This window comes from Drosophila hydei, unplaced genomic scaffold, assembly GCF_003285905.1.
Source record: "Drosophila hydei strain 15085-1641.00,03,60 unplaced genomic scaffold, DhydRS2 tig00000001-arrow-pilon, whole genome shotgun sequence".
Taxonomy (NCBI): Eukaryota; Metazoa; Arthropoda; class Insecta; order Diptera; family Drosophilidae; genus Drosophila; species Drosophila hydei.
In genome coordinates, this window is record NW_022045643.1 from 7,307,899 (window position 1) to 7,326,325 (window position 18,427).

Below are 18,427 nucleotides of genomic sequence, written 5' to 3' on the forward strand. Positions count from 1 at the left end.
AAACAATATTTACATATAAGCCAAAATACAAGTGGAAAATCAATTACAAAAACAATTGGTGCATAGGCCAAATTGCGAAACTGGGGTGACCAAGCAGGAGTGAAGCTAATTTCGTTAATTATGCTGCCACAGCTGTTTAAGCTATTTATGATATTTAATTTTATAAAGATGCTATATGATTTGCCATTTAATAATTAAATATTGAGAGCTTGCAAAATATTTGAATATAATTTAAAAAAATTAACGAAATTTCGATTGAGATTTTGCGTTGCGTGTCAAAGAAGCAAGGCAGAGTTAGCAGTTTTTGGGCGATATTTGGCAAACTTATATGAATTTATAGCTCTCGATAGGTTTCTTAGAGACTACGTCAACTCCTTAGCTTACGCTGACAAAGTCAACTTTATGGAAGAGCCTTGAGACTAACATTCGAGATGCTAAAATCAGACTGTCGAGCTATTCAAAATGAAGCTTAACGCTTGAAGCACTGCAAGCTAAGCTGAGGTTGCTATTTGTATGCTGTGTTATTATACATGGAATGGCATATTTATAGCTTCAATATAAACTAAAAGCAAAGCTATATCTCAAATAAATTTAGTTTCATTCAAATTTAATTTCCTATTACTCCTACTTGGTCACCCTAAGCATAAATATATACACAAAATATATAAAATATGCTGGCAAAACATTCAATAAGTAACTTTAAATAAGATCACTGCAATCAGCGACTCACCGAGTCACAATTAAAGTCACAGTCACAGTCACAGTCACGTTTCTTCATAGACTTTTGTGCGTGCCAACTGTGTTTAAAGTAGATTTCAATCCATGAAAGAAGACGAAGTATAAGAGGAAACGTGCACGAAATGAAATTAAAATAAAAGTAAATAAAATACATGGCATATAATTTATATGAAAAATATTCGAGAAGTGAAAAGCAGCTGTGTAAATAGTCGAAACAGAAAAGCGAGAAAAACTGTCAAATATATTTCAAAAATAGTTTTCATTATTCAAACCCCGCCCGAAGACTGGGCTCATAAATTTTCTGTTGTATGCCATAAGTTTCACTTGTATAATAAACAAAAACAGAAACAGAAACAAATAAAGAAGATATTAAATATATAAAAGAAAATATATAAGTATAAATAGTACGATATAGTATGAGAAAAAATAAAACAAAAAACTTATAATGATGACGCACTGAATCAAATAGATGAAACGAGTATTTAAAATATAAAACAAAAAACGACAATTAAAAACCAAAAGGAAACAAACTTAAACGAGAATTTTAAAAATACCAAAAACCTTTGTTTCATTCGAATTGCTTTTGGCCACGGCTATTTCCAGGCGCTGATTGGACTCATCCTGGCCGAAAGGCTCGCCAGGACGGTGTTAAAGTTAAGGCAACTGCCAAGGCTCGAGGCGTGGCTCTAACTGGGTTGGTTGACCCGCATAACACATAAGCCAGGCAGAGCAACAGCCACAGGTATTGTGCCCTGCATCCCTTCCCCCATCTGCCACGCCCACCTCCACGCCCACTCGCCTTGCCATCTGGCGTGGCTGTTTGCTCAACTGTGGCGCTGTTTATTGCCGCCAGCTGACTTCACTCTCCACTATTCACTTTCTCCCTCTCTCTCACTCTCTTTTGTGCCACCTGACCATCACCTGCATCACCCGCAGACTAGACCAAATGGTGTTGATAAGCCTAACTGCGAGAGCTGCGAGTAAAATATGTAAAACATTGCGTCATGTTCAGCCTCATTTATTATTATATTATTATTAGCTTAACATTTTTGGGCCTATATGCAGCGGATTTCAACTGTATTATATATTATATATATATATTATATGTATATTATATATTGTCTATATTGCCATGCTCTCATTGAATATATCTTTATATAATATTGACCTTTTTCAGGCATGGCTTACAATACTATAAACTACAAGTTCCCAAAAGGCACAGCAAGTTAAGAGTATGCTCTAAATCGTATCTGAAGAGCATATGTATCTTATATATATGTGCGAAAATAAATATATATTTAGAGGATATATAATTTTAAGCATTAATTTATCAATAAATCTAAATGCAACTAAACAGGTGTAAGAATAAACCTTGGTGAATATTTTTAAAAGCTAGATAAATCGAGAGCTGAAAGTGAAGTTAATTTAGAAATAAAATATAAAATGATTTTAGTTAAATTATACATAAAATATAATTTTTTAATTAATTTATAAATAATCATTTTATTATTTTTTTAATTAAATTTTTGTTGATTAATATTTTTTTTTATATATTTATAAAAAAAAGTTTTTTATTTACTAAATTTATTAATAAAATATATTATTATTTTAATTAAATTAAAAAGAAAATATATATTTTAAATATAAGATGAAATACATTTTTTTAAACTTATTTATAAATGAAATACATTTTATTTTTATTTTATTATTTAAAACCAGTGTGAAATAATGAAATATTTTTTAAAAATTGAGAGAAAATCTTTTTGCTCTAAGTGCAAAAAGTTTCATTATGGAAAGAAAATATAGATTGATGGAGTGGTTGATGAAGTGATTGCTGAATAATCCAGTCAATGAAGGTATACGAAACCTTTACAAGCAACTCATAAAATATTTAAATACACTAATTATAATATAACTCAAATTAAATTTTGTCCAAGCTTAATCTAATTTTCGGTTAACCTAAATTTCTATTTTTAATTTCATTTTATTGCATTAATTTAAACAATTTAATTATTTAAATATATTATAATTTTAAAATTTAAATAACCAACTCTTTTTTCTACAAACAACTGTTGCAGCACGCCTCGCTGCTGTTATGTGTCTGCTGCTGAGTCCACAAACGTGCACAAATGTATTTGTATTTGCGCCGAGGGCCAGTTGAAGTTGTTTACAATCGAGTTGCCCGTTCAGCACAATTGTTAAACCAGCAACAATGCGACAACAACATCACTGGCAACACTGACAACAACAAGAACAACAGTTAGGTAGAGAAGAAACTTATTGCCAGACAATTGCAAGCTGATAAACGAACACTTTGCAGCGCCCAGGCCTGACACAAACTGCAGTTGCTGCTTCTAAATGAGCATTGTTCGGCCCATCGTCATGATCATTATGATCAGCATCATGATGTTGATTGTGGTTTGTCGCGTATGACAATTCAAATTCACTTCTCGACCAAAAATCTGTGCAATCTGCTGACAGAAATTTCGTTAAACAATTCATGATTGCAAATCGATTTCAATTGATGCTGCATCTGTCTTATATAATCGGGCTGTCTCGCTCGCACACATGCCACTCGCCTCTCACTCACTTATCCCAGCTAATTGTCGTTAACATAAACAACGGCAATTAATTTATGTTTTTTATGCTATTTGTTTATTTGTGTCTTTTTGTTGCTTTTGTATAATTTTGTGTTGACTTCGCGCTTTTCGGTTTTTTTATCAAGAAATTTACATGAATTTTCAGCTTGTTGCAAAAAGTCGAAACAATCAATTTTTTGCTGTTCGATTTACTAAAATAAAAAGTAAAAATAAACAAAAATAAAAAGAAATGGGAAAAAAATTAAAAGTAATTCGTAAACTTTTTGGCCAACAGCCGACAGACGCCAGTATGAAAACTGAGATATCGCAACCGAACAGTGCTTGCAAGAAGTATGCGTGCACTTATAATGGGAAGCTCTTTTTATAGAGAATTTTGCAAAAGAAATTAGTAGACAGCAGCCAAACAATGCTTAACGAAAGTATTCAGGCACTCATAATAGAAAATGTTTCAGTATTTTAATAACTTATTAGCAAAAAGAGTTTTAAAAGATAGTTCTTAATGGAACAGTTTTAACAAAAAGTATGCGCAGTCTAGTTGTAGTCATTTAAGCACATATATTTATAATAAATAATAATTATATAATAAATAATTAAAATACATTAGACACCTTTAATAAGTAAGATAATTCAGGGGCACAGTGCTGCCAAAAAGTATGCGTACTCATGTAGTAATAATACTTAAAGATATATAAAAGTGCAGAGAGTTTCTCATGCTAAATACAAGTATATAATAACAGTAACAGTGCCTAGAACAGGTTATATAGGTTATTTCCATGGAACAGTGGATGGAAACAGTATGCGCACTGAAATAAAGTGAATTGTAAAAATTTTAATTGTAAATACACAAGTTGTCAAGATAGTTAAACATATAGTGAATGATGACAATTTGAAAGCGTACGATAAGAACAGTGATATGTAAAAGTATGCGTACACTTTTAGTGGTAAGCGAATATATATAAAAATGATTGAAGAGTTTTGCTAAATTAAATAAAGAACCGGAAAAGTATAAATATTAAAAAAAATATATATATATAAATATATAAAAAATATATATATTATAAATATTAAAAATAAAACAGACTTGAGGCAAGAGTGGTATTAGAAGAGAGAAAGGAAAAGAAGTTAAAAAAGTCGTATAGAAATATAAGTAATAGAAGATGAAACATGAGAAATGATTGCTAAAAAGTTTTTATAGCGGTTTTTACTGTATTATCAAATTCATATTCAAATTGTGCGATTCTATAAAGAACTTCCTATTTCATTACAAAATAGTTAATATATATCAATATCTTAAACGCTCGCTGTATGCATTCTTTCAGCGCTCACTGTTCTTAGGGTCAATGTGCTCTATAAGCCACACGTGCTAGACTGACTGAAAATGTAAACATAATTAATTTATACAGAAATTTTCGATTTTTGCTTAACAAATGTCCAAAGATTAAATTTTTAAAGAAGTGGAAGAAGAATTAGAAATCACATTAACCGGAAAGGTCAAGTTGTGGTCCATTGAGCGGCATGTGTATGTGTGTGTAGTATGTTTCTGTGTGTTTCCAGAAGAGAGATAGATATTTGAAGAAATTCTGAGCGAGGTTCACATAAGCAGCAGCTGTGCAAAGACTGGTGACGTCTATTAATTGTGACAGGTAACAATTTATTGTTTGGGTAGTTGGTACGTTCACAATCTGTGTAAATATTAGCGACCCAAATATTGTATAAAAAGTGGATTTCGATGCCAGCACAGGCAGTAAAAAAACATTAAAACTTTGTGGACAATAACAAAAATGCAGACTTCAAATGGCCCACAGTGGCGTCCCAAGATATTGTGCCACTGGCGAGGTAACTGAGCTAAAGAGCGCAAATGTTGGACGACTAAGAGAGATGCCCGATCGAATGAGTGTGCAAAAGAAAATGGTAAAAGCAGCTGGCAACAGCGGCAGCAGCAACAACAAACGGTAAACGTAGCTAGCGCTCAGCGCAGACGCAAACGTCGACGCTGCGACGTTGCGACGCCGCAGTCGCAGCTGCAGAAAAGCCGATCAACATTTGAAGTTGGGCCAAAAAGGCGGCCAAACGCTCACAGGAACATTCAGTTGTGCCGCGAACGTTGTGCGCTACACACGTGACTCTCTCCCGCTGTCGTGCCGGGCTGTCAGCTAACCGTTAACAGTTAAACGCAACTCAATAAGTTTACAGCACTTACAGTAACTGTAATCTTGTAACAGTGTCAAAGAAGATAATTAGAAAAGCTGCTTGACGTTGAGCCGAGAGTGTACTACATTTTGCCTCTGTGTGCGTGTGTGTGTGTGTGTCTTTGAGTGTGTTTCCCTGTGTGTGTTGTAAATGTCTCTGAACGCAGATCGTTCATACAAAATGAAGCTGCGCGATGTGGAAAATGCCTTCAAATATAGGCGCATACCTTATCCTAAGCGGTGAGTCTTTCAAAAATAAAACATAAATAATTAAAGCGATTTTAAAAATATTTTTAAATTGAGAAAAAAACTTGTAAAAGTTTTTTATATGTGTTTTCATGCTTGCTCGAATTGGACTCAAGCATGTAATTGCAAACCGGTCATAATTGCTTATTGGACTCCAATAAGACTCGACGTGCTCTCAATTCTTGATTCTCAGTTGTTAACTTTCGGTTTTCTCAACTGGCGTCGAGCAAAAGTGAAACGATTTTTTCTTGTATCTGCACCGATTGCAAGTGAAAAAAAAGTCGTATAAAAACGCATTTCATGGTCAGCGGCAGCGACTGCAACTGCAGCTGCCGCTGCCGCTGCATTAGCCATCCAATCAGCATGCTCTTAACGTGCTCCAGTTTCAAATAACTTGAAGTCAGCTCAAATTTTTTCTTTCGGCTTGTTTGTTGGTTTTCAATTGTTCTGCAGTCATATTTTATTACGGGGCCAGTGTTTTTTTCTGGTATTTTTTTTGTGTTAGCCAAACCTCGAAAACTCAAACCCAAACTAAAAGTCAAATTCAAACTCAAGTATTTCAAGCAGCCCCCACACCAGCTACCAATACTTCTTTGTTGGTTTTCTTTTCATTGGTTTTTGTTTAGGTTCTGGGCTGCCTTTTAAAGCGCTCAACTGATGGCTGACTGGCTGGCTGGCCGCTCATTAGGCGCTGCCCGGACTATAGCGGGCCGGGCCGGGCCATTAGTTAAGGTGTTTTGGCCACGTTGGTTGCGTCCGCTTGTTGTGCAACTTGCGGCAAGACCCAAATGTGTTGCAATTGAGAGCGCATTAGATGTAAGCTAATGATATACCGAACAAACACTTGTTATGGCCTAATTGGTATTTGAGAAAAGCCAAAAGCCAAAAGCCAAAAAAAGGCGTTGATTGTTGAGGTTGTGGGTTTTCTTGGAGGTGTGGGAATTTGCTTTAGTTGCACGACGAATAAACATTAGGCAAATGTTAATGAAATAAAAACAATCAGCAGAGTTTTGACTAATGAAATTCATAATGAATCACACCTGAGGTTTATGCCTGTTTAATTTTCAGTTACTTAAACATATAGTAAATACTAGGATTAATATTAATTAATAATAATATTAATTAACATAATTTTAATATTATCAAACGTGTAACACAATTTAAAAACAATTTCAACTATTTATAATTTATAATTGAAACATAAGCAAAATATATTTTTTAATTTATAGATATATTTATATAAATATATATATATATATATATATATATATATATATATATATATATATATATATATATATATATATATATATATATGTATGTTTACTTATATTTTTTATATTATTTATCTATTTTTAAAATTCAATTCTTTTATTAGTTCAACCACTTATTATATTAACTTTATGTTAATCAAAATAATTTAAACAAAAAAAAAATATGATAATATGAAAATGAATCAATTAATGGAGCTGCGATAATTAAGTTCATAATGGCACACATTAAAAAATTTATTTTAATTGCCATTTTTATTTTATATATTTAATATTAAAATTTAAATATTTTTTTAAATTATTTTAACTTCTTATTTTATATTTTATGCATAAATAAAACAATAAGAAAATATTGTGCTCACGAAATATACAATATAAAAGGAGCTTAGAGAATTAAATTAATTTTAATGTATTAAAATATAAAAAATATTTTAATAATTAACTTTTTTTATTTATATTTATTTTTTTATTAATAATTTTTATTTTCTATTATTTCTTTTTTGTTTCAATATATCAACATATTTTATAATTAATTTAATATTAAATATACAGAGAACTGCAGTTGGCTATGAACGATTTCAGTTTAAATAAATAGAAGTTAATAAACACGTATTTAATTATGCTTTTTATATTGTTGTCATGTTTAAGCAAGCATCTGTCCGTTAAGGAAATAAATTACTTATTTATAAATTAATTGCATATAATTTTTCCAACGGAGCATGCATTAAATTTTCCGCTCATTTTGACAATTTGTACGCTTCGGTCACTTGGCTATTTTAATTTAGTCAGTCGGTCAGTCATTCAATCAATCAATTGGTAAACAGCTTTTAATTGGCATTGCAATTAACCAAAAAAAAGAAAAACTTTTGTTTATGCCATAAAATTAAATAAATATTTGCCGTGTGCCAAAGTGGAAAAAGGCGTAAAACAAAATGAAATCATTTTAACAAAATCAAAATAAACTACAAATATTTATGCAGGCATTGTGCATTTATTTGCATTGCCCTTTTGTTGTTGTTGCCTCCGCTGCTTAATTGATATTAATTAAATTAATTAATTTAAAAATCGTTGCATCGTTTGATTAACAGAACTCGTCGTGAGCAGCTTTTGAGTGCTTGTTTAAAAATGTATACACAGAAATGCACTTATTAATTAACTAGCCAATTTATGTGGCGTTTGTTGAATTTAACAATTAAATTATGTGGATTACAGAGATGTCAATTAACAGCTGCTAGTTGCAGCCTTTTAACAGCTCTGGCACTGTTAAAACCAACACGCACATGTTATTAACATACAATTCTTTTGCTGGTTCTCATGGTAGCTTTATGCACAAACCCACACACATACATATGCATATGAGCAAGAGTAGTCATGTAACAACAACACATTCGTTAATGCATGCAATGCATACAATCAATAAAGTTCACTTATATATATATATTTCCATTACCACACAACATTGTGACGTCACACGCTGTGTATAATTAATTAGAACTTTTGCACTTGCACTGCGGGACATGTAAACCAACACAACTCGCACTTCGCTTTATCTCTCCCTGTCTCTCTCTCTCTCTCACTCTCTGCGACTGTTTTTGGCAGCTGCTGTTATTGTTGTTGCTGTTATTGTTTCTGTCGTCTTTGATCGACGCCGGCGACTGTGGCTTGGGCACTGCTTGACAGCAATTATGCCATGCACTGCTTGATGACAATTATATGATTTTCTTGGCAGACAGACATTCAATAGAAATCATTTGCAGCAGGTGGGGGGCGCTCTCAAAAAGCTAATTATACCAGCTTTCTTGTAATAGGTGTGACTGTTTGTCGATTCAACTTACATACACATATTTTCTGTATGTACAAACAATTAATTAACTGTTAGCCGGCAAATGCTACTGCCGTTACAGAGTGCCGTTTGTCAGTTTGCTTTGCGTCTTTGCCTTTTCCGTTTGTGCTTTTTATTTTTACAACAAGAATGTGCAAACTGTCGTTGCAGACGGAAGCGAAAGCTCTAACAGTTACAGTTTACAGGCGGCGCCTGCTGCTACCCTGTTACATATATGCAGGCGCTATAACAGTTGTAGAGTATAAGAGCTGCTGCTCTGTTACCCGCATCTGTTAGCATATCTTTTCGCACGCAATTTAATGCGAGTGAAAGCCTAAAATTGTTTACATTGTTGCCAACTATTATAGCCATTTTATAACCGCAACTATTTAACGCCTTTTGGTGGCACAAATTTTTTCGATGTTGACTAAAACGAAGTACGGACACGCACGCCCACACTCCAAATGGCCAGACTGTAGTATAACAGTTGTTAGTTATAGCCAAAGAGAAACATGAACTCTAGGAGAAATGAAACTAAACAAACGAGCTCAGAAAACAACGCCCACCCACAGAGGCAGTTATATTATGCAAAGCGGTCAAAAGTCACAGCCAAATTCGCTATGTTTCACTAAATTGAAAATGCAAAAACAAAACAAGTATCAGACAATATATATAAGGTAAAAACTGATTAACACAATCATGTGAAAAATGTGCAACACAACAGTTTTGGCACAAAAATAACAAACAACAGCAAAAAGTGGAAATTAAGTGAATAGCTTTCACTTGATATACAAATATGGACAGGGCGGACCCAGTCGGCGAGTGGGAGGGGCGGCCAATGCGTAATGTTAACGATAATGTTGTACATTATGTTGTTGTTGATAAAGCTTTTGTTGCTGCTGTTGTTGCTGGCACGCGCTACTGAGTTGCAATGCGATGCAAATGTCTTTAATATTTAATGGTAATAAAAAAGCAGAGATATATAGATAAATATTTACCCTAATGAAAAAGGGGCTAATGGATTGTTAATAATATGCTTAGATATAATATTGTACTGTGTATAACACGTCAGCTTATAAGAGTGTACTTTATATAACAACATTATAACACTTTATTGCACTTCATTTATACTACAAATAAGGCCAGACGTGGATCATTTTCTAAATTACTCACTTAGCGGAACAGTAATTTATAACAGATTAGTGAATATAAAATATTAAATTGATAAATTTGTATATATAAAACTCGACTGTTGTCTTATAACACTTTATAAGACTGTACTTTATATTGCTTAGCTCTTATAAAAAGTGTTATATGAATACTCAAATGAGAAAGACAGCTTTTTATGAGACTTCGCTATATATATATAACACTTTACTCACTGCACTCTTCTGCTATAAATTAATAAATTTAATTATAAATATAGCTATAATAATATATATTTATATAATTATAATAATATAATAATATATGAGTATCTGAGCTCATTAGCTGTGCCTAAATGTGCCTTTTTGCCTTATAACACTTTGCTATTTATAACAGTTTTTATACATTTATAACACTTTATACTTTACATCAATGCTAAATAGCTTGATTGAGGCACACTTTGACAATTTGCTAAATTGCTGACTCAGCTGGCCAAAAGAAACCACTTAGCATCTTCAGAGTGTTTGGTTAATATTTATATATATATATATATATTGGTAGAGTTACCTGCATAAAAATTCAGCCTGATGCTAATTGCTCTTTTGCAATTGACGCCCCTTTGCTTTCACTTTACGCCCTTTTTTATGGCGACGGCATCTAATCGATTGTGACAGTTCTGCGGCCGCATTGCCCAACCGCCGCCGCACCACCCAGCGCGTAGTCAGTTTTCTATGCTCTTTGGTAAGCCGAGCATGTTCCATGGTCCACGCTCTTTTGGGTGCCATAAAAAATTCTGCTCGCCAAGTGGCTGGCGCCCATAAATCTGCACCGTGTGCTGTAGTTAAGGTGATTTACATACTTGAAAGACTCCACTCTGAGTCTACATCGCTGTCTCCATACTTTACGCCAGGTAGTTACTCACTTTCGCTCGTCTATGAGTACGGCAAAGGCAAAAGCAAAAAAAGTAGATAAATTAAATTGAAATTTGTTGCTGTTGTTTAAGAAAAACACAAAAGAAAAAAATAATTTTTACAACTCTTGCATGAAATTTTGCTATAAAAAAACAATCAAATTTTATGCAAACATCTGATTATTTGGAAATAATTCAAGCAGATCTGGCTTGAGATTTATTATAAGTATAACAGTTTTACCTAAAGCAAAGTGAAAGGCTCTAATGAAGCTCAGCTTTGTAATCTAAATAAATTTCAGTTCATATAAAAAATATAGAGATTATTTTGAGTTTTTTCTCAAGTATAATAGTATAACAGTTCTTTCCCAATAGAGCTCGAATTGTAGTTAAATAGAGAATTGTTATAATGTAGAGACTGTATTATATTTTTCTTGAGTATAAATGTATAACACTTTTGCCTAAAGCAAATACAAATGCCCAAATCATCATTTTCTGCACCATAAATGAGACACAACAGACTTTCATCAAAATTAGCTTTGAGTATAACAGTATAACAGTTTTACCTGAAGCTCATAAAAAGGCCTTAATGAAGTTTGTCTTTGAAACCGGAGTAAATATAACAGTATACATATATATATATATATATATATATATATATATATATATATATATATATATATATATATATATATATATATATAACAGTATAACAGTTTTGCTTTAAGCAAATTGAAATGCTGCGACGTAGTTTGTATTAAACAGAATAAATTTCAGTGAGTATTAAAATTGAGCTTTGTTCTAGGTATAACAGTATAACAGTATAACAGTTTATCTTCAATTCAAATTTTATACTTAAATGAAGTACAGTGTATTTCGGCTGATATTAAAACTATGCAGCCTGCGCTCAAATTCACTAACAGTTTTAGCAGTATAACAGTTTTCGGTAAGGGTAAATGATTTAAGTTTAATTTTGTAATCTCACGTTAAACTTGATAGATATAATATTTGTTAGCTGTTAAAAGGAAAGTATGAAACATATACATCTAAGGCAGATTCTTGCTAATGAAGCACAGTTGTGAGGGCTGAGACTCACCCGTGGCTTGGTTTATTTGTTGTTTATTGTTGTGAAAGGCTAAAATCAAAAATGGATTTTAATGATAGCAAACAGCAAGCAGCTGCGGTGCATATTGAAGTTCGAGCAACATGTTCGTAAAACATAAATCTTTTCAATCATTTTTTTTGTTTTTAGGTTTTGTTTTTTTTTAGCTAGTCAATGTGTTGCCAGCCACGTGCTGTGCGGCCAAAAACTCTCGTTTCCCAGGCGTATTAAGGGCATTCCCATTTTGCCCATATTACGTATTTGATTGACCGCCCGCTGCCGCTGCTGTTGGATGAGCTCGGCGCTGTGGCAGGTGCTGTGACCCACACGTAACTTGACGCAAATCGCAAACAGCGCACCTTTCACCAAAAATTAAACAAAAATCAATAATAAATTTCAAAGTAAAGCTCACTTCGCTGAGTGCTTTGCATCTTTGCTCAGCTGCCATTCGATGCACTCGCAGTGCCAATCGAATGGCTCATGCGTGCAACCAACGGCAATGCGGCGTGGCAACAATGGTTCAGCTTCCTGAATGCCAAATCTATAAACTGGTTTCCAGCTTAAGGAGCGTGTTAACTGAAAAAGCTAATCCATCAACTTGTTCAGACTCAGTTAATACAAATTTAAGATAAATATAAATACGAAAAATGTTTTCCATTTACTTTTAAATATTTTTTTATATTTCTATATTTAGACTTGGACTTTGTCTAGAAGCTGCTATTCAGCTGATTTTATTTTTTTAGTTAACAATTGAAAGCAACTTTTAAAGTTTTGAAATAGAAAAGATTTTTATATTGGAGTCGAATCATTTTCCAGCATTTCGATTGAAACATCTTGATTTGCAGACTTGACTCCCTCTGAGATGAAGCCGAGTTTTCGCAGCAACTTTAGCTTTTCGCCTACTTGACAAAATCTTTTAAGATTTCAACGCTTTCAACTAGCTAGCCTAGCTTTTCGATTGGAAATTTGTAATCCATAAACCTTTTTCTACTCTTGGCCACTTCTGGAAACCTAGACAGCTTTGAAAATATATATTAAGAAAATATATAGAAATATTAGAGCTTGAAATTAATGCTCCATTAAATTTAGGTAATTTCTTATATACTGCAGCCTATTGGGACTTCATTTGGATTTCATTTGTTTTTTAATACAAAAAATACATTGGAATATCAGAGCTTGAAATTAGTAATGCAACTGTAAATTCAAGTCACTTCTTATGCACTGAAATCTAACGGTACCTCATGGTTTCCTTTAATTTATCCACTGTTTGTGAGTTCAAGTTCGACCGGGCCAATGCATTGTTCTACAGCGGCGAGAAGATAACGGGTAGAATCATATTGAGAACTACGACCCCGAAAGCTATAACTGGCATCTATATACTCTTTGTTGGCCTGGCGAAAGTTGCCTTCGATGAGACTCGAAGCAGTCACACAACCGATGAGATGCGAAACGAGAGATTCGTCTCGACTGCAGTCGAGACGTACACGAGATTTGAGCAGAATTTGGCCGAAAGAGGAGAGCTAGCGGCCGGCACGCATAACTATTCATTTTCCATACCACTGCCGCCACATTGCCCCACCTCTTGCCTGGGCAGGTATGGCAAGGTGTCCTATAATTTGTCGCTCGTGGTGGATCGTGCGCTGATGAAGAAGGTGTTCAAACAGCCGCTGGCTGTGCTGCAGCACTACGATCTCAACTTGCATCCGGAGATGCTGAAGCCCATTGAGCTGACGAGCACGCGGACATTTTGGCCCTCTAGCGGCGACGTCCAACTGAGCCTCCACATACCCTTTGGTGGCTACGTACCAGGTCAGTCAATCGACTACACCCTGGATGTGGATAATAAGTCGGAAGTAAATCTCAAGGCTTTCATGATGACCCTGATACAGACATACACATTCAAGGTCAATACTACTCGACGGCATAATACATCATACAAACGCGGCGAAAGACAGAACGAGGGAGTGACACGTCAGACGGCACGAAAGATAGGTGCCAGCTACGAAATACCAACCGTGCCGCCCTCGACGCAGGGGCCGCACATCATAGAAATAGGGTATCAGCTCAGACTAACTGTCATTTTCAGTGGTCTCCATATGAAATGGAATATCACCGTGCCCATTACAATCGGCACAATTCCATTGCGGGACAGTGGACCTCCCAAACCAAGCAGAGAATTTATACCAGACGCCAAGAAGATCTCGCGAAGTCACGTAGACCGACCGGCTTTGTATACTAGTGAGACAGTTCTCTTGCATCGTCCCGAAAAGATTAGTAGGCATTCCATAGAGCTGGTTGACGACAAGTTTATGCCATCCTATACTGTCAAAGCATTGCCCAAAGCACCTGTAAAGAGCAATGCATGCGACGCTACACCCGAGGCTGATTCGAATCAAGATGTGACTGTAGCTCCAAGCCAATCTCCAAAAGAACCAAAAAATTGATGAATGCTTGTACATTGGTAGTGTTTGAGAACAGTCTCAATTATTCCTTTTATATTTATTTAAAATATATATCCTAGTCTTATAGATAAACAAATATTTTTTCTGCTATCTATGTTATGCCTACTTCCTTGAGGAATTACGAATGTGCTCATCTTAAATTTTTTTTATATGATTCTATTTTTTCCACACATTCTCTCTATCTCTCTTTTAGAAGCTCCCTCTGCCTACCACTTCCCATTTTTTCACTCAGATATATCAATTTCTTCCACATGTTCTAATATCTCCCCTCACAATCTCTCTCTTATACTCTCACACTTGTATTCTCTCTCTCTCACTCTTACACTCTCTCTTATACTCTCTTATACTCTCTTTTTATCTTACACTCCTCTCTTATACTTTCTCTCTTATACTCCTTATACTCTCTCTTATACTCTTTATACTTTCTCTTATGATCTCTTATACTCTCTCTTATACTCCCTATACTTTCTTTTATAATCTCTTATATTGTCTCTTATACTCTCTTTCTCTTACACTCTTTCTCTCTCTTATATTTTCTTTCTTATACTCCTTATACTCCTTATACTCTCTTATACTCCTTATACTTTCTCTTATAATCTCTTATATTCTCTCCCTCTCTTATTCTCTATTTCTTATACTCTCTTATACTCTCTCTTACACTCTCTCTAACACCCTCTTACACTTTCTCTTGCACTCTCTCTCTCTCACTTCTACCCTCTCACTCTCCCGCTCTCTTACACTCTCTCTCTCTCTCACTTCTACCATCTCACTCTCCCTCTTACTCTCTCTCTCACATACTCTCGCCCATGTTTCTCCTCCCTCTCCCTCCCTCCCTCTCTCTATCTCACTCACTCTGTCTCTCTCGTTTTCCATTTCTTCAGACATCTATAGAGTCCCGCCTCGCCTTACTAAACAAAGCCGAGCTAACTTCCAATTTATTTTTTTTAATAAACATTACAAAGAAAAAAGTATTTTAATTATAAATGCCGACGATCTTATGTAGTTTATATGTACATTCACTTATGTCGACTTAATTTCTGTTTCTGCAACAATTTTATTGTTTTGTTAACGTGTAGCTTTTGTTGCTGCGGACCACTCCTCAGCGATGCTGAGACTGAAAAATGCAGTTTTAAGTTTTAATTATAGTAAACGCTTAAAAAAGTCCATGCTGGACTGGCTCTGGAGCTGGCCTAGACGCAGCCACAGCCATAGCCTACCCCGCCCCACCCTGCGGTTAGCCGCTGCCAAAAGCCAACAAACACAACTGGCAGAGCACATGACTCGAATGCGACCATTGCGTCATAGGAGCGCACTGCAATGAGCGAAAAAAAAATAACGAAAAGCTGTAACCATGCACAGCAACCGCATATTTGTCGTGAGCATTTTGTTACAATTTCAATTTGTTGCTCCGAGACTTGTCTTCGACTTTTATGCGCGGGTCGTTCGGGGTCTGTTCGGCTGCTGAGGCGGCATTGGCTTCGACTTGCCTTTGTTTTTTCGCCTTTTTTTGTTTTATTTTTTTTTTTTATTTTTGAAAGTGCATTCGGCTTGGTCTTGGCCAATATTGGCCAACAACAACCAAATGGCTAAAACTTGAACTGCTTTATTGCAGTTTTCGGATTCTTTTTAGAGCAAACTGCCGGCCTTTTATGGCCATTTTTTGGTAGCTGACAATTGTGAAGTGTGCGAGCATTAGGCGTGGACTTCAAGTGCAATCGATTCCAGTGGCCAGCATCAATTATTGGCGCATTGAGTTGTTGCTGAAAGAATTTAAAACAATTCAGCTTCAAATAGCCATTTAAGGCTGAGTTTTCAATCAAAGATTTAAAGTCAAATGGAGCTGTAGAAGAAAAAAGTATTTGAAAATGATCAGCTTCTGATTATATGGAGTTAGAGCTTATATATAACTTGCAAAATATATATATTTGTCTCTATGAATCATGTAGAGAAAACTTAATTAGATTAGTTGTAGTCTAATGAGATGTAAACACTTTTGCCTTTTGAAAAACTTAATTTATAAATTTTTTTTTAGGACCAAAATCATATTTTAACATAAATGTCATAATATTTCCCGTCTAATATAACTTTATTTGTTTATAAAAAAATTTTAGTTCTATATTTTATTATAATATAAGCTTGTCAAGCTCTAGAAAAAACATTCATTATATATTAAGTATACGCAGTGTAACTCCAGCTTTTATTCTGCTTTGTCGTGCAGCAGTAACATTCAGGTTTCTCTGCTCTTTTAGCTTACAGCTAATGTGTAAGTAGCTTTCAAACAAAATATTATGATAACAATTTTATACACCTAACTATTTAAGAAATTAAGTATACGCAGCGTCGTTCGGCTCTGTTCGTTCAGTGTCTATAAATTATTGAATTTATTTAATACATATTTCCCACACTTTTCATCACATGTTACGTTATATAACAATCAATTGAAATTGAGATTTAGATCTTATGCAGCTTTAATTCAACTCTGATTGGTATATAATTTTCTGTTGTAATTATTAAGCGGGCTTTCTCTTGAGATTAACACCCATTAAATTCAGTTTGAACGCACACTTTTCCCTAGGAAAGTGGCCTTCAGCAAAAGAGAGAGGAAATGAGATCTCTGCCGGTGTAAATTGATAATTTTCTTGATTGCAGCTAGAAAAATGATTTCAGTTGAATGCTTTAGAAACGCTTTTCATATTAGAGCCGGCAGTCTCGCTTCTGGCTGTGCGGCGATTATTTGCAATTCAGTCTTAGCACAATGCCATAAAGTGCCCAAGTTGAGCTGCGATCGAAAACTGAAAACTTGCCATTCAAATTGGTGTCAACCAGTCAACGGGACGCCAAAGAAAGTGGCGCCAGCTTCCAAGCAGCAGCAGCAGCCGCAGCAGCTGACGCCCGCCTTGCCAGGCGAAGGCTTTAAAGTAGGTCGTCAACGTCTGTAACTCGTTTTACCGCACACACAACTTGCACATAAAAATATCAAACAGAATACATCCCAAGGGAGTTGCTGCCCACACAAACACACACACACATACACTAACAGCGCCTGGTTAGTCGACTCTAAGTTGCATTAAAATTAAATTTTATTTGCAGAGCTCGCAACTCGCATGCTTTCAATTTTATGCCAATCGCTTGGAAATTAATTAAGCAATTTTTCTTTTCTCTCTCTCTTAGTATCTCTCTCTCTGTGTGTAATATGCATTTATGCTAATTGTCAGGGGTCTAGATAATGGCTGCTGGGCGTGGCAAGTGGGCGGACAGCTGCAGCACATGGCGAAAGTTTAAGCAAATCGAAGACATGCACGATTATTTTTCTTTTTTTTTTTTTTTGGTAAATTACTGAAGCCAAGCGAGTAAATTGAAGAAATTAAGAGCAAATTGAGAGAACAGAGACTGTGCAGTAGCTAAGGTTCGATAAAGGCGCCTTTATGCAGAGGCAGTTTCACAATTTCAGCTTAAAACTCGCTTTAAGCTCATTGCACCTGAGCTCAATTGATAATACGAGCGTTGCATACGCTTATCTTGGCCCAAACAGCTAACCGAGCCATAATTGGAAGCTCGCCTCCTGCTCCGCATCCTCTCTTGATGGCTGAGCCATGCAGGCGTTAAATGAGAAGCGTTTGACAACTTCTAGTTGTTGTCAAGGCTATGGCTGAGATCAGAAATTAGTGTGCCGAGCTGCATGTCTGCATCCTGACCTAAAATCTACAAGCAACACACACACACACACACACACACCCACACTCGGAGGGAGAGCAAGCAAAAATTAATTGCAATGCCGCAAATGACAGCGTCAAGTAGTAAAAGTAAGCAGAAGATGGCTGTGTCTGGCTATGGCTATATGCGGGGCGTGGCACGTGCGCTAGTTGCAACAAGGATGAGCTCGTTAAAGGAAGCAACGACGACAACGACAACAAAACAGCGTCGAGTGCGTAAATTTCGCTTTG

General features: G+C 35.1%; 2 protein-coding genes across 4 annotated transcripts in view; both read left to right on the forward strand.

Moving 5' to 3' along the window:
* Positions 1-5,442: 5,442 nt before the first annotated feature.
* Positions 5,443-18,427, forward strand: part of LOC111605109 (heparan sulfate 2-O-sulfotransferase pipe) — a 44,841-nt gene continuing 31,856 nt past the window's right edge. For all 3 annotated transcript variants that reach the window (XM_030225963.1, XM_023323452.2, XM_023323451.2), the window contains exon 1: positions 5,443-5,767. In XM_030225963.1, coding sequence (XP_030081823.1) covers positions 5,679-5,767 — 89 coding nt within the window. In that variant the 5' untranslated portion in view covers positions 5,443-5,678. The remainder of the gene's footprint in view (positions 5,768-18,427) is intronic.
* LOC111605110 (arrestin domain-containing protein 2-like) lies at positions 13,088-14,493 on the forward strand. The gene has a single exon (XM_023323454.2). It carries the CDS (start codon positions 13,263-13,265, stop codon positions 14,463-14,465), a length of 1,203 nt encoding a protein of 400 aa, XP_023179222.2. The 5' UTR covers positions 13,088-13,262; the 3' UTR covers positions 14,466-14,493.